Source organism: Nannobrachium achirus (assembly GCF_963921795.1).
Source record: "Nannobrachium achirus genome assembly, chromosome: 7".
NCBI lineage: Eukaryota > Metazoa > Chordata > Actinopteri > Myctophiformes > Myctophidae > Nannobrachium > Nannobrachium achirus.
Window position 1 is genome coordinate 47,278,092 of NC_137816.1, and position 17,813 is coordinate 47,295,904.

Sequence of the window (17,813 nt, forward strand, 5' to 3'; positions counted from 1 at the left end):
TCCATATATGGGTAACTGGTCCGATATACATCACTGGCCAGATGGCCAAGACATGGTGTTACCTTGTGCGAGGTCGCTTGTCGCCCTGAGGCGTCTTACTAGTCTGTGTACATGTTCCTCAATATCTACAGATTTCCAGATGGCCAAGTCATGGCGCAGCCTCGCCCTTTAGAGCGAGGTCGCTTGTCGCCCTGAGGTGTCTTACTAGTATTAGTAAACTAAAACTAGTCTAAAAAAATTCAGACAACTAAAATCTAAATTACATTTTATTCAAAAGACTACGACTAAAACCAAATCAAAATGTGCTGTCAAAATCAACACTGGTTTGTATTCTAATCTATTCTCTAGCGTATCGAGGCCTCTGATCTGAGTGGTCAGAACCGGCATACCCTGGTGTCTCCGGTCCAGCACCCATATGGCTTGACCCTGCTGGGCCCCCACATCTACTGGACGGACTGGCAGAGCCGCAGCATCCAGCGAGCAGACAAGATCAACGGGGCCAACGCCATCACCGTACGGGCCAACCTGCCAGGACTGATGGACATCCAGGCTGTGGACAGAGATAAGCCTCTGGGTGAGTCAGGCTAGTAGTGTTGTTACTTTATGTGAAAATGTAAAAAAGTGCTCACTTGAGACGGTGCATTAATCAGTAAAGACACTTCAGTTATGGAAACACATTTGTCAAATGAAGAAATGGAGACATTTCTACAGGTCATTATTTTGACTTAGGGTTAGGTTTTAGGGTTAGGTTTAGGCATAGATTTGCTGAGGTTAGGGTTAGGGTTTTACATTCACCAGGATAGCATTCACCAGCGTCGGCAGGTTAGCATTTCACCAGGTTAACATTCACCCGCGTTGAACAAATGGAACGTCGAACAAAATGTTATGTCGAAATATCGACACGCTCCCCTTTTTAAAAGTAATAGTTGTTCTTGCAAATGTTTGGTCTTACTTCTTACCAAACTATATTTACCCTAATGTAGCTTCAGGTCAGGTAATGGAAAATACTATACATGATTCCCTTTGCTTTCTTAATTCTTTTTGGCTTACTTGGATATGCTATTGTAGGTTTATTTTTATTTTTACATTGTGAAGAAGGAAGTCTGCTTTATCAGTGTTTTGGATTGCATTTCATTTCTCTCTTTCCCCATTCCCCACCTTTCTGTTTCTCTCTCTCTCTCTCTCTCCCCTGGGCCTCTCCAGGTTTCAACAAGTGTGGCAGGAGGAACGGGGGCTGCACTCACCTGTGCCTGCCCCGTCCTAACGGCACGTCCTGCGCCTGTCCCACCGGCATCATGCTGAAGGGAGACGGCAGGTCGTGCGACGACTCCCCGGAAACCTACCTGGTCTTCTCCAACCGCGTCAGCGTGCGCCGCATCTCCCTGGACACCAATGACCACACGGACGTGCACGTGCCCATACCAGAGCTGCACAACGTCATCTCTCTGGACTATGACAGTGTGGATGGAAAGCTCTACTATACTGACGTCACCCTGGATGTTATCAGGTAGAAACGCATACATACATGCTTGGGTGTGCACTAGGTAAAATATCCCCAACATCCATTATCCTGGTGCGGAACGTTTGTCATTAACGCGACGCGTTGTGAGCTTGTAGATCGGGTTAAAAGGTAAATTGAATTGAAAAAGGTGAATTGATCCCAGTGCATGACGAGGATAATTTCACAAGAAATTTACATCTCCACGATCCACGATTGTGAGTGTTTTTTATCACGATAAACGGTAACAACGATAATCGTCCCATCCCTAGTATGCACACGTACCCAAGAGTGGGCTTGTACCCGTGGAGATGGTACAAATGGAAATCCCCGACTTAATGAGCATATCGATGGTCTGCCATGTTTAGCCCATGAACCAGGCCTAGGACTCACAGTATACCTACTTTTTCCACTTCATCACTTTTTACTTTTTACAAACCAGTGGTTCTCAACCCTTTTAATTCGAACCCCTGTTTGATGCATTTGGCCAAAATATGTTTTCATTTGCCAAGTTTCTGGAAGAAATTGTTTGTTTTTTTAAACAAATGCAAGGGTGTCAATACTTTTGTCCACAACTGTATGTACATGAAATTATATCTGGGGTTAGGTTGGTGTCGCAACATGTACAGTATCATGTCATGTCATCTATTAGACATAATTGATTTCTTCCTTTGTGGATCAGGCGTGCCAACCTGGACGGCAGCGGCATGGAGACGGTCATAAGCCAGGGCCTGAAGACCACCGACGGGCTGGCCGTGGACTGGGTGTCCAGGAACATGTACTGGACGGACACGGGACGCAACACCATCGAGGTGGCGCGGCTGGACGGGACCTGCCGCAAGGTCCTGGTCAACAACAGCCTGGACGAACCCCGGGCCATCGCTGTGTTCCCCAGCAAAGGGTGAGAGGCAGTGACACTTTGATTTAGTTTTAGTCCTAGTCTTTTGATTGGAATTCCATTTAGTTTTAGTCATCTGAAATGTTTTAGTGTTAGTCTAGTTTTAGTTGACTAAATATCAAACAATTTTAGTCAACTAAAATGTATTTTGGCAGGCCTTGATGGCGTCATAATGCCTGATCTTACACTTGGTTGCATGCTGAAAATAGCCGATCTAGCGACGCGTTGTGAGCTTGTAGATCTGCTTTTTTCAGAGCGCAACACCTGAGCGCACCACCCAACACCCAAGCTCACAATGTAAAACCATCAGTGAAAAAATGGAGTTGACGAACGTTTTTCGTCATAGTTTTAGTCTACAAAATCAACACTAGCGAGAGGCTTACATCCCAGGCCTGGACAATATATGAATTGTTTCTACATAACGTCGTTGTCGGGTGAAAACCTTGTATGTCCAAAACCGTTCGTTTTGCATTTATCATTTTTAAAAATGATTTAAACCAGTGAAAACAGCAGATCTACAAGCACACAACGCCTCGCGGTGCGAGGCGTTGTGTGCTTGTAGATCTGCTGTTTTCACTACTTTTGGGCGACGGCCTTGTACGATGAAGCAGGGCTTTACATTGCGAAAGAACGAACACATTTGAAACTTGGGAGATGGGAGGTTTCCACCCGACAACGAGGACAAGTAGCAGTCATAACTTGTTGTTTGGGTGTTCATATGAGGGAGCGGCTGTGTTTGGTCTCTCCAGGTACCTGTTCTGGACAGACTGGGGTCACATTGCCAAGATCGAGCGGTCCCACCTGGACGGCTCGGACCGTAAGGTCCTGATCAACACCGACCTGGGCTGGCCCAACGGACTCACTCTGGACTATGACACACGCAGGTTAGAGAGGCCACCTTTCCTTTGCCAACGGATCTGGAGGACCCCCAAAATGACATTTTACATGACATCAAATAATTGTGTTTAATGATTTAATTGTGTTTTTGTCGCTGACAATCACATTACTGTTTAGCTTGCATAGGCTTTGAAGTTGCACATGGCAGATATGACGTACACGTAACCTAAATTCCCAAAGATATGAGTGACATATTTGACAACGTAATACTTAAAAAAAGAACATTGATAGTGGAAATAGCAGATCTACAAGCTCACAACGTGTCGTACCGCGATGCGTTGTGAGCTTGTAGATCAGCTATTTCCACTATTTTTGAAAAATGTTTGAAAATGGGCCTACTGTATACTTGTATATGAACATTTTTCAACATGGAAACTATTATGACGATTAAGACAAAATAATTGCGATTATGTCATATAATGCAATTAATTGTTACACGCCTATGAAAAGTCACCATTGTATGTGTGTATGTGTTTGTGTGAACCTCTTATTATTTTCCCACAGGATATTTTGGGTGGATGCTCACCTGGACCGCATTGAGAGCTCTGACCTGAACGGGAAGCTACGTCAGATCTTGGTCAGCCCTGTGTCTCACCCCTTTGCCCTGACGCAGGTACACCACCCCCACCCCCCCACTACCCCAAAGTGTTCAAGCGCCGAACTGACTCCTCCCTCGTGGGTCCTTCACCTCCTCCTCCTCCACTCACCCTGTTCTCTCGCTCCTACACCTTCGCCGTGTGACTCACTCGTTTTCCTCCTCCCTTCCGCTCACAACTGAACCCATTGAAACTTTAACCATTCCTTCTACTTCCTTCATCTCTGAACCTCATTTTTGTCCCTTCCTTTTCCTCCTTCCCTCCCCCCTTTTTTATCCCTCCTTCCCCCTCTCCTCCTTGTCTGTGTTTTCCCTCCCTCTCTCTCTCTTTGTCTCCCTTCCTTTTCCTCCAGTTGAAGCCGATGTCGTCCTCTCTAACCCCTTTCTCCCGCCTCTCGCAGCAAGACCGTTGGATCTATTGGACGGACTGGCAGACCAAGTCCATCCAGCGGGTGGACAAGCACACGGGCCGCAGCAAGGAGACCGTGCTGCCCAATGTGGAGGGCCTCATGGACATCATAGTGGTGTCTCCGAACCGACAGACCGGTGAGTGGGCTTGTACGTTTTGAATTCTGGAACAGGGTGGCGGAGAAGACTGGACAGATGACCCTGGTCGAGAGCAGGCTTTGAACCCATGGCTCCTAGCAGGAAGACCATCCCTCTGTAGTACTGTCAGTGGGCTGTAGGATGTTGGTAAAACATACATACCAGCCATGTAGATTGGTATGGGCAGACACGTGGTGTGTGTGTGTGTGTGTGTGTGTGTTTGTGTGAGTAGAGTTGTATTTTGACGTCTATGCTGTAATACTTGGTTGTTGTTTTTATCATTATTGTATGCTGTAATGTTATGTTTCTATGTGGACTGGACTCTTGAAAGATTAGCCGATGGCCAAAAGAGATCCAAATCAAATGAAACGTGGTATGGCTAGGCCAGCGGGCGGCCCCGACACATGGTAGTCTTGTGTTGATGCAGTGAAGGAACGTCTCTCTCTCCTCCCTTCCAGGTACCAACCTCTGTGGCGTGAACAACGGAGGCTGTACACATCTTTGTTTCGCCAAGACCAACAGCTTTGTGTGCGCCTGCCCCGACGAGCCTGACAGCAGACCCTGCTCCACAAGTGAGTGGACTGTTGCAGCCGTTCTCAAACCTTCATTTGCTTGCAGACCCCCATCTGAAAATGAGCTTGTATATCTGCAATTTTTTAATAGCCCAAAAAAAGAGAAAGAAAATTGGTTGAAATTCAGTCAATATCGATAAATGATTACTGATTTATCAATATCGGTCAAACTTTTTGTTGTATTTTTTAATATATATATATATATATATATATATATATATATTTTTAATATTTATGTAAATCTGTGTAAAGAGACATATAGATATTGAAATCAAACAAACAATAACGGCATTACACATTTGGAAAACAAAAAATCCTTTAAGAATTTCAGTCACAGACACAGACTAAACAGTGGTGAAAAGTCTAGGAACCGTTAACTCAAGAATGTCTTGAAAAATTTTAACCAGGTCCCGTTCCCAGTGCTAATGTTGTCTTGAGTATGATAATTGTCTGCAGGGATTGCCTTTTGAAGCCACGGTGCTAATCAACACGGCTATGTTCAGTTTCAGGTTTTGTCCCTACCGTGCCTGACAGGAGGGTCACCAGCACACCAGTGCCCAAAAAGATCCCCAAGATCCCCACTGACGCACCACGCCAGGGACCCTCACTCGTCAAGTATGTTTATGCTCCCAGTTGTAATAGATTTTTGTATAGAAACCTTTAACAGGACGATTTTTAACATTATCCTATATAGCAGGACGTTTTCAGGCCAAGGACCCCTTAGTTGAGCGAGAGATGAAGCAGGGACCCCCACAACCTTTTCATTGATTCCATATAGTTTCATTGTTTGACAGCACAATCATCAATGTATTTTGGATTCATGACAATTTGTGTTTTCAGATATTTAACCATGTGAACCGTCAATACTTAAAGGGCCACTTCACCTCTGGGACAACTAGATCTTATTTTATTGTTGTTTGGGACACAATCAACACAATCCTGAGTTATTTTTTGTATTCAATCTGTGTTTTGAGATATTTTAGTATTTCAGCTGTGCTATTGATACGTTTTGCATCATATGATGCAGCATGATGATGCAAAATGCATCATATGATGCAAAATGCATCACTAGCACAGCTGAAATACTGTGTCCCAAACATGGCAAACAACAATAAAATAAGATCTGGTTGTACCAGAGGTGAAGTGGCCCTTTAACTCATTCCCTGCCAGGCCCGATAGTCCAGAGATTATTCCAATGTCTTTCCCCGCCAGGCCCGATAGTCCCGAGAATTAAAAAAAAAAAAAAAAAAAAAAATCAAAAACATTTTTTTTGACCCCCAAAAATGGAGTAGGCATGATAGCAATCGCGAAATTGCATGTTTAACCCCCATAGCAACCCCATCTTTCAAGCATGGCAGCCATTTTGGCAGCCATCTTTGTTAAACATAGTGGCTGTTATCTCATGAATGCCTGAACGGATTTCCATTCGGATTTTTTTGTTTGAAAGCTGTGAGCAATGTGGACACACGTGGTGCATTATCTAGGCATGGGTGTGCATGATCCGTGCACACCCAATTACATGGAAGTCTATGGAGACGAATGGCAGGTGGGAGTACGGAGGTATGTTAAAATGGCGGTCAATGTGTTAATAAACTTGACCTTTCACTCTGTACTTAGTCTGCTCTTTTTCCCCTCTACACCAAACCTCTTTGCCTAAAATAACTGATCTGCAAGCTCACAACGCCTCGCAGCACGAGGCGTTGTGAGCTTGTAGATCTGCTATTTTTGTCTAAAGTTCTTTAAATATGGACACTAGGGTTCAAGTGGTTCATATAAAAAAGGAGAAAAAAAGTTAAAGTTTCTATCACACAAAGATTTGGAGGAACCCCTGTAGTAACTCTGAGTTCCCCCTAGGGGTCCCGGACCCGCTGTTGAAGACCCTTGCTATATAGTATTTGTTGAACTGAGCATTCTTCCGTGTGTATGTGTCTGAAAAGGCTCCAAAGCTGTGCTTAAAAGTTAAAAGTAATCAACTACTGATGTCACTTGGGTACAATCTGTGAATATGTCGACTATAACTCAGATTTCCTGTTTTTAGCCACTACTTTCAGTCACTGCAACATTGTCTTTGTTTGCTGTGTTTTACGGAAAAGGGATTAAATCTTCAGAAAATATGAATCAGGTTGATGCATGGCTGAAACAGAAGTGTGACTATGATAACTGTCAGCAATGATCTGAAATGCACAGATAATACAGTGCGTTAGAGTCCCTTTATGACTCCCACAGAAAACCTGCAGGAAATGTCATTCTGTTCCAACTGTTTTAATCTCCCTAATGCTGTTGTGTTTTCAGTTGCACTGACAAGAACCTGAACATGGAGGGCTGCTTGCAGAGCAACGTGGTGACTGCTCCCCATGGTCAGTACTAGATATCTGCTGTTTTTGAGCGGTGGTCACACCGTCTCCATAGCGTGGCCGTGTGTGTCTGTGTGTGTGTGTGTGTGTGTGTGTGTGTGTGTGTGTCTGTCTGTCTGTATGTAGCCTCTGGTGTAGCCTGAGTACCCTGGGTGACCAGAGAGGTGCTGTTGAGTCTAGCCTGCCCTGAGCATCAACTGCAATACACACACACACACACACACACACCCCCACCCCACACACACAGGCACCCCCCCCCCCCCCCACAGGCACCCCCACACCCCCCCACACCCCCCCCCCCCCCACACACAGGCACCCCTCCCTCCCCCCCCCCCACAGGCACCCCCCCTTTTCACAATTTCTGCCTCTAATATTTGACAATTTGGCATCATTTATACCCTCTATACACTTTAACTTTATGTTGGTTTGTTTACTGTTGAGTGAGAAAGCAATGTTGCACATTAAGTTAATCATCTGGGGACCCCCAAAAATAACTTATAGTACATTTTTAATTCCAGACTTTTACTTGTAACAGAGTATTTCTACATTGCAGCATTGATACTTTTATTTAAGTAAGAGATGTGAGTACTTTCCCACCACTGCCTACTGTAAGGTTTTCTGACACCTCTCTTCATCTCTCCCAGGGGAAGGACTTCACATCAGCTACGTGATTGGTGGAATTCTGACCATCCTAGCTATTCTTATTCTTATCGCTGCCTTCATTATTTACAGGTAACCATCTGCTTCTTTTCTTGTTTTCTCTCTCTATCTCTTTTTTAAAATGTATTTATATAGTATATATATATTTTTACAATTAGTAGCCCTAATGTGTTTAAACCTAAATTATCATAATGTAGAAAATGTCACATTACACTTGTACTGTACAACAGAACGTGCATGTTAACATTTGATTAAGCAAAATCTCAGACTTTTCATATAGGGCAGTTGCGTAAAGTAGTACTGTACTTGGTCAACACATTTGGAAAGACAGCACAGCAATAAGATGTGTGAAAATGAAAATGCTAAATATTTGCTGAAGTGTACCATACACAATAGAATCCAAGGGACTTAATGGAGGAAGTCACAGAGAATCAAATGTCTACATCTCTCTTCTGTCATCAACAGGCATAAAAAGTCTAAGTTTGCAGATCCGGGGGTGAGCAACCTGACCTACAGCAACCCCTCGTACAGGACGTCCACACAGGAAGTGAAGATTGAGGCGTCACAAAAGCCTCCAATCTATAACCAGCTTCGATATAAGAAAGAGGTGAGTGCTCTCCTTCCAGTCAACACCTTAGAGACTTTTATTTTAATCCATAGTCTGATCCATAGTTTGTCTCACCAGGGCTTAGATCAGGGGTCTTCAACCTTTTCAGGCCAAGGACCCCTTAGCTGAGAGAGAGATGAAGCAGGGACCCCCACAACCTGTCCATAGTTTCCATTTTCATCGTTTGACAGCACAATCATCAGTGCATTTTGGATTCATGTTAATGTGGGTTTTCAGATATTTAACCACTTGAATCGTCAATACTTAATAAACTTGACCTTTCACTGTACTTAGTCTGCTCTTTTCCCCTCCAAAGCTCTTTGCCGAAAATAGACGATCTACAAGCTCACAACGCCTCAAAGCGCGAGGCGTTGTGAGCTTGTAGATCTGCTATTTTTGGCCAAAGTTCTCCGAATAATATGGACGCTAGGGTTCAAGTGGTTAATATAAAAAAGGGAAAAAACTAATTTCTTTCACACAAAGATTTGGAGGACCCCCTGTAGTAACTCTGAGGACCCCCTAGGGGTCCCGGACCCCTTGTTGAAGACCCCTGCTTTAGATTGTTTCTGAAATACCTTTTAATACTTTTTGTAGATTTTTAATCATTAGTCCATTGAAGCAACACATCATCACTGTGTACAACACTGATAACTGAGTCATCGGGAGTTCAGCAGTTTGTGAGAAACATTCAATACAAAATTAAACTGTAGTTTTCCCGCCGGCCACGACCGTCTGTATGCGTCACTTGGCAGATAAAGACGGATTGTGCAGGCTCTGTCCAGAAAAGATGGAGGTGTTTTTCACTTGTCATCTGAAATTGCACATTGCCATTGACGATGACTGGCATAGGGCAGAGACCCATGAAGCTGTTTTTTTCAATTTTTCCAAGTCTGAGAGGACCTGAAATTGGCCTATTAGCCTAATTCACGGCCCGCCCACTAAGCATCCCACGGGTGCTGAAGTCACATTTTGAAGGGGTAAATCCTACCATAGCCTATGGAGTTAGCACAGAAATCGCAAATTTAATGCAATTTCCGAATAGTAAAGTATAAAATACGGCTAGCATGATCAAGAACACAAGATACTAAACGGCACAAAGCACTATAATTTACTTTACTGTTAGAAATAATGATTTGTTGGCTTTAAGTCCAGTATAGTTTCCCCTTCTAAATTGAAGTCAGCACCCGGGGAAAACTGAGAAACGGAAGTAGGTGGGCGGGCCGTGAATAAGGCTAATTGTGAGAACAGACTACAGGAAGCGGTTGTTTGACACTGGTTTCGCGGTCGTTCCACTGTGTGGCACTTTAACAGTCAGCGACCGACTGGCACTTATGGATGTATTCCTTTCTTCTCCTCCTCCCTGTGTCTCACTGCAGCGCTCTCATCCTTACAACACCCTCTCTCCCTATATCTTTTGACCCACTTGCCCTGCAGAGAGAGAGGTAGCTACACTGCATGTAGCAGTCAATGCCAATGCTCTCTGGTTTATCTCCTTCTCTTCTTAACTTTAGGCTCACTCTGTTTATTCATTCATATCCTCAAAGGACAATTTCTCGTAATTAGAGAAAAGAAAAGATGAGTGTTAAAATGTTTTCATTTACTCCTTTCTATCGTTTTAGCCATTTTGATTTCAGTGGGTGGGGTCATGCCGGCGGGGTCAAGCCAGCGATTTCACACTCTAGTCACATCTCCCCTGGAAAGATTGCGGTGCATCTTGGGAATGGGCTTATTGTGTCTAAAAATACATATTTACGCATGCCCCCACCCACTGAAATCAAAATCATTAAAATCGCTAAAACTATAGAAAGCATTAAATGAAAACATTTTTCTTTTCTTTAATTACAATCTAAAATATGAACCCTTGTTGTGGGGAGAGAAAAAAAAGGTTGTCCGTTAACTTTAAGGCTCCTTTGTGTGTTCAATCATACCCTTAACTGTTCGGTCCTATCAGTGCATGTGACACAAATCAGGTTCCTTGGCTTTGGAATACATTGTTCAGAGCACTCTGACTGCTGGCATGACACGTCAGTTGCCACGCTACTCACCGGGTGTTGTGGTGTGGTGTTTGTCACACTTGTGTAACACATGAAAACTTGTGTGTGTCTTAACCATAGAGTTGGTCTTAACCCCAGCACAGCATCACTAAATGGACCCAGCTGCGTGCTGTACAGTACACTGGGCTGCAGTTGGAGAACTTATTCTGGAATGTTTTTTTTTTTGCTGTTGGGTTGTGATTAATTAACACATGACCAGAGCTACGCCTGATGCGACCTGGCGTTGCCGTATGCTAACACACAGGTCTGAGGCCCTAAACTAGATGCAGAATAGATATTCTATTCTAAGACCCAAACTAAAATCTTTGCTTCTGGGGGTCCCTGGAACAAAATATTTTGAGATTGGGGTCCACGGCCAAATATCATTTTGGGGGTCCTTGACATGGCAAAGTTTGAGAACCACTAATATAGGCCGATTCTACAAATATGTTTTCTAAACTCTAACATTTTTCTGAAAAATAACTTATGTTGCTATATCAGTGTTTCTCAAACTTTGGTATGTCAAGGACCCCCAAAATGATATGCATTTGGCTGCAGACCCCCATCTCAAAACATTTTGTTCCAGGGACACCCAGAAGCAAAGATTTGAGTTAAAATTGTTCACTCTATTCTAAATTTGGGTCTAGGAATATCTATTCTGCAAACGCCAGGTCACGCACCTGACATGGGGGCCAGCTCTTAACTTTCCCTGTGTGTGTGTGTGTGTGTGTGTGTGTGTGTGTGTGTGTGTGCTTGCTTGCCTCCCTCACAGGGAGGAGTGGACGGAGGCTACACCAAGGAGAAGATCCGCATCGTGGAGGGCGTGTGTCTACTGTCGAGCGACGAGTTATACTGGGACGACCTGAAGCAGATCAAGCCGTCCCGGGGCGGCCTGCACACCTGCATGCGCACGGACACCGTGTCCCTGCAGGCCAGCAGCGCCTCGCTGGACGACGGCGAGACGGAGCAGCTCCTGCAGGAGGAGGCGTCCGAGTGCTCCTCCATCAGCACCCTGACTCCCTCCAGCACCGTCACCCCGCAGCGCCACCACGCCCAGCACAGCCTGCCCGACACCGGCTGGCCCTCCTCCTCCATACGCAAGCCCTCCACCGAGAGCCAAGTGTGAAAGGACCCCCCACACACCACCCCTCGCCATGCGCTCTCACAGCCCCGCATTTACATAAACACAGTGTTTCTCAAACCTTCAAATTTCAAGGTCTCTGCTTAACTCTGACAGTGTACAAATGGAACCAAATGTCCATTTGTACACTGTCAGAGTTACAGGCTTGCATGGGTCAATTTAGACCCCCCTAAAGTAACCCACAGAGTCCCTGGAGTCGACTTTGAGAAGCACTGACATAACAGACTATATACATGTGTATTTATAAACGGTACAAACTCGGAACCTGCACACGTTGACATTTTTTTGCATTTCATGTTAATATGTAGAGTTACACAGACATGCCAGTACACAGTTCATCAGAAGAAGAAGTGCATATGGACCTCATCATACTGTACACACGAAAGAAAACACTCACTCGTACTCCAAACCTCATTTTTCTCCTCCAATCATGGGACTCCTTGCCCACCGTCCTACTTGCACACATAACGGAACACTCTCTGCGCAAGTTTCGCTTGTAGGCAAAACGTTAAGACGATTTGATGAGCATGCTGTAATAAGGAAGCGAAAGACTTTAGAAATAAATTAAAAAGCATGCGCACGAGAGAGAGAGAGAGAGAGAGAGATGTGGGCGTGTCTGGAGCCTTTTTGAAAGGACGCAAACTCCCCCGGCAAGGGACACATCTTTGTACGTAAACCTTTTTGTGGATTTTTTTTTGTGTTGACAAAGCTAAAACAATATACTCTCGGACTATATAACAAAAATGCTCGCTCTTTCAATGCCACTCATGATTTGCCATATCATTATGAACTCTATTTATGAACTTTTTGTACTCTGGAGTGGTTTTGCTGATTATTTTTAGAGAATGGTGAACATGTGTAGAACTATGTACAGCAGTGCCCGATTTTCTCATAGCAAGGAATATAAATATTTCATATGTTTCAAAAATATACTAACAATAGACATATTTTGGCCACAAAAATATATGGAGTGACCAAAATATATTCGTGAATATGTATTTCCAAGAGTCTGAAATATATTTTTCAAGTACATTCTTTGGCCAAACATTTTATACATTTTGCGACATACATGATGAGATTTTAAAGGAAAACACTTTTTTCTTCTTCTTCTTTTCTGCAGTATGCGATGCAAAAGTTATATTTATGACAGTGCCAAAGGGGCGGGGCTTCACAGAAATCTTCACACTTTGTTTCCTTTGTCTCTGCGGTACGGCAGATAGACTGACTGAAAGCTCACTCCATCGTCTGGGAAAACTCCCTTGATCTGACCCGTGTCAGCCAGGGCTAAGCTGACGAGATGCCCTCTTTCCCAGGTGTTTCGCCCAGGTGCGCGTGGTTTAGAGCAGTGGTTCTCAAATGTTGAAATGTGAAAGGTCTCCCCTTAACTTTGACAGTGTACAAATGGAACCTAATGGACCCGTTGGGGTTCATTTGGATCCATTTGTACGCTGTCAAAGTTACGGGCTTGTAAGGGTCAATTTAGACCCTGTAGTCCCTGGAATCCACTTTGAGAATCACTGGTTTAGAGTTTAGGTTTAGGCATAATTTCTGTGAGGTTAGGGTTAAGGTTAGGTTTAGGCATGTAACCTGTGGTGGGAAAAGTACTCACATGTTTTACTTGAGTAAAAGTAACAATGCTGCAATGTAGAAATACTCTGTTACAAGTAAAAGTCCAGAATGAAAAAAAAATACTTTAGTAAAAGTACAAAGGTATGGTATAAAATGTAGCCTACTTAAAGTATCAAAAGTAAAAGTATTCATTATGCAGAATGGACCATTTCAAGTTTTAAAATTTTATACAAATCTTTGGAAAATGGCCGATCTACAATCTCACAATTCGTTGCATCGCGAGTCACGACACATTGTGAGCTTGTACAGTATATTGGCTATTTTCAAATGGCTGTTAATGTATGTTTTGTAATAATAATCTAAACCTACAAAGTAACTAGTAAGTAAAGTTTTCAAGTAAATGTAGTGGAGTAAAAGTACAATATTTGGATCCAAGATGTGGTGGAGTATCAATCAATCAATCAATCTTTATTAGCGGACTCAAGTCCATAAAACAGGATACAAGACATAAAACAGTGTACAAGACGTAAAAGTATTGGAAATTGGACATTTTCCAGTAAAGTACAAATATCTCAAAATTGTACTTAAGTAAATGTACATACTTTACGCCACTGCTTATAACCACGCCCACCTGGGCAAAACACCTTGGAAAGATGGAGTCCCCTTAGCTGATAAACACTCAAGTGTCCATACAGGACAGGATAACTTTTATTTTGAACTTTTTGCTGATCCTTGAGGGGAAGGGGAGGGGAGGGGGGGGGGGGGGGGTGAATTGGCAGAGGAAGCTGTGATGAAGTATAGCCTAAGTGCCAAACATTTCTTTGTTTATGTTATTGGGTTTTATTTATATTTCTCGATGGTTGTTAAGTGTACATGGCATTCTTTGAGACGCTCTAGTTAAAAGTAGTCAACTCTAGATCAATATAACAGCTATTTCCCTCTGTAACATATCGTCGTTGTCGGGCAGAAACCTCGTATCTCCAAGTTTCAAATGTAAATGTTTTTTTGGCAAGTAAAGTCCTGCTTCATCAGACAAGGCCGTCGCACAAAAGTAGTGAAAACAGCAGATCTACAAGCACACAACGCCTCGCACCGCGAGGCGTTGTGTGCTTTATAGATCGGCTGTTTTCACTAGTTTAAATCATTTTTAAAATGATTAATGCAAAACGAACGGTTTTGGACATACAAGGTTTTCACCAGACAACGACAATATGGAGCGTGCTATACGGGACACTTAAGAATACTGTGTATATCTGGGAACCCTCTAAAAAAACAGTGACTTTTAGAGTTTAGAAATATAATCACTGACAACTTAACGGAACCTTAATTTAATACAAGTAAATATATGATGCATTGCTTTAACAAGAGTACCGTCGTCTGTTTCAAGCATATGGTACAAAGGAGATGTATAACTATATATTGGCGTATCAGTTCAAACTTTTCAGAACCATGTACTTTGAAGTATCTTGTGTGAGGTCAGCAACTTGCTGACATGCTGCTAGACGAAGCACTGAGGCTAATGAACGAGGGCCTTGGCAGCTACAGGTAAACTTAGTCTCTGATCATTGGTTGATAGTCTGTTGCAGCAACGTCAGAGCGACCCAATCATCCCAACGTACAATCCCTCCCATTCTGCTCCAGAAACTCACTAAAAGTGTACAGATTTCTTTTACCGTGCAGGTAAAAAAGCAAGGCGTTTGTGTTGAAGATATTGTGTTTTGTTGTATAGAGTTCTTGTACAAAGGGATTTCATGACCGTTTTGACTTGTATTAATTTTACTCACTGGAGAAGAACTTTTTATTTTATTTTTAATTGTTTTTTTTTGCTGGTTGGTTTTAACCACTGTGTTTCCGAGTCCTGTAAATGATAGGGAAGACGGCAGTTATTTAATAGTGTTCTTCTATGTTATGAGATCTTGGTCGCGTATAACTATTGTAAAGTTAACAAAAAAAAGAGGTATTTATGATTTCTGTTTGGTTGTCACTTAATGTGTAAATATGAAAAAGACTGTATATGTATTTCCATTGCAGTACTAACAAGCTGTGTTGTGATATAGTGAATTTATCCCTTTGCTATCTTTTAATATAAAACTGCATTTGCATTTTAATGAATCTTGTGGCTCATTCAACTTTGTACCATGATTATTTTTTTAAAGTGTTACTGTAAGTTCTAACTTGAATGGTGGTATATTACTATTTCTTTTGACAATGAAATAGTCCACAGAATAGCTTACAAATAAGAGAGCATATGCTATGCTGTAGTTTCTCCAGCAGGGGTCATCATCGCCATGCTGGTTTGTGGACATTATTGTCTTTAAGAGGACAATATTATATTACCAGAAACACATCAACAAAGAGATAGCCCTGAATGACCATAACAGGTATGCAACCATAGAGTTATAATAAGTAGGTATGTAACACAGAGTGTTACATTTGTACACTAGTCTAGTAAATCTAGGGAAAAAATACACTCAGGTTGGACAAAATTGTATTATTTAGTTTTTCAACTGATTCTGACAGGAAATTAGGTCTACTAGCCAGGATAAAAAATCTACCATGATCTGCTCACTGCAAATACCCACAGTGACCAAATCAAGTTGGGCTCCCATCGACTTTCTAAAATAGGCCTACAGGAGGAAAATACCCAGAAAATAAATCTGCTTTAAGTAGGATGTGAGGGGTCTAACTAGGGGTTTGTCATGATGCTGAATCCATTGCAAGCATTTGTTTTGCACAGAAAACATTCATTGGCCCCAGAAAACGCCACAACCTGGGCGTTTTCTGTCAACTCATCACTTTTCATCACTAAACCATCATTTTCTTGGGCCATTTTTAACCCAAGTAATGTTTTTTGTGCAAAACAAATGCTTGCAATGGATTCAGCATCATGACAAACCCCTAGTTAGACCCATCACATCCTACTTAAAGCAGATTATTTTTCTGGGTATTTTCCTCCTGTATAGAAAGTCGATGGGAGCCCAACTTGATTTGGCCACTGTGGGTATTTGCAGTGAGCAGATCATGGTAGATTTTTTTTATCCTGGCTAGTAGACCTAATTTCCTGTCAGAATCAGTTGAAAAACTAAATAATACAATTTTGTCCAACCTCTGCCTTATATTTACCGGACTACACACACTCAGTCAGACTGGGCGCCGGGTTTTGTACATGCCACGGGGGGCTGAAGCATCGAGCGCTACCCCCCGCCCCCTTCCCCTTCTGAACGCAGCTGCTGTTCTTGGCGTCGCCTGTTCGTCATTCATCGGCAATCATCGGCGCCGCCGCCGCGCCGCTCGGGGCGGCAGAACCGGGATGTTGTTTCGACGTCTCAAATGCGTCAGGAACCGGGACGGTGTTTCGTCTTCTTGCACCACAGAAACGGCGAAACACCGTCCGAGTTCCGGCTGCTGCACAGACCTCCAAACACCATCCCGGTTCCTGCAGGTTGCAACACACGCACACGCACACACACAGTGGTTAAGGGGGTCTTTGCAAATAAAACATTGGAGAATCACTAGTACTAGACTCCAATTTCTAATGTGCCAGTGTTATAGTAGACCTACCTATAGTAGTATAGAGTAGATGACAGAGTACAGCAACTTGCAATGGGCTTGGTGTACAAGATACACTACACCACTATGATACCCAAGTAGGCCTACCTGTCAAAATACTTTATAAACATTAAGGATGTCCATAATTACAACACCAGAGGCAGCGCCACAGATCACTTTCAACCCAGAGTCAAAACCAACAAAGGGTCAAACTCCTTTTTCTGTTATACCACCAAAATGTGGAAAGCCTTACCGAAGGTCATAAAGGAGTGTGGATCACTAGCATCCTTTAAAATTGCCCTGAAGAATCACTTACAGGCAGCAGCCATTCGCAACTGGTAAAAAACTAACCTAGCCCAACCCTACCCTCCCCTGCCCCTTCTTTGTATATACTGTTTATTTAGACTTACTGTTTTCCTTTTTGTTTTTCTTTACATATCTACTGCATAGTACTGTGTTCTATTTGTCTGTCATTCAATGTTATATGAGATACTTCAATGGTTTCCAGTGGAAATAAGCTTAGTCTTTTCATGGATCTCCTTTTAGTAGACCTTGTACCAGTGAACTGTACCGTCATGAAACTGTACCTTTTCCTATGCAAACTTCTAATAAAGTCTTCAATCAATCAATCAAACCTAGCCTAAATTAAGTGTCATAAATGTTCAAAGAAAACCTGTAGACTTACTTGACATTCAGTAATTGGGTCTTATGTTATGATGAAAATTATAATGGTGTGTAAAAAAAAATCTAGAATTTGCCACGGACAGTGGGGTAAAGTAACGAAGTACATTTACTTAAAGGCCTACCGAGTCTGACACGCCCCGAAATTATAATAGTATGATACAGTAGGTCACGTGGTCTCTCTGAAAACGGTCTGAAACAGAAGCTCATGTC

At 42.9% G+C, this 17,813-nt stretch overlaps 1 protein-coding gene across 1 annotated transcript in view; it reads left to right on the forward strand.

Moving 5' to 3' along the window:
* The window catches only part of LOC308288797 (low-density lipoprotein receptor-related protein 4-like), a gene marked incomplete at its 5' end in the record, with an annotated part of 110,807 nt that extends 98,939 nt beyond the window's left edge, over positions 1-11,868 (forward strand). The window contains 12 exon segments of the mRNA XM_080730267.1: positions 349-574; positions 1,204-1,507; positions 2,181-2,399; positions 3,146-3,280; positions 3,798-3,906; positions 4,242-4,434; positions 4,893-5,006; positions 5,510-5,621; positions 7,299-7,363; positions 8,005-8,092; positions 8,486-8,627; positions 11,433-11,868. Of these exon segments, the coding sequence (XP_080586393.1) occupies positions 349-574; positions 1,204-1,507; positions 2,181-2,399; positions 3,146-3,280; positions 3,798-3,906; positions 4,242-4,434; positions 4,893-5,006; positions 5,510-5,621; positions 7,299-7,363; positions 8,005-8,092; positions 8,486-8,627; positions 11,433-11,786 (2,061 nt within the window). The 3' untranslated portion in view covers positions 11,787-11,868.
* Positions 11,869-17,813: the final 5,945 nt, after the last annotated feature.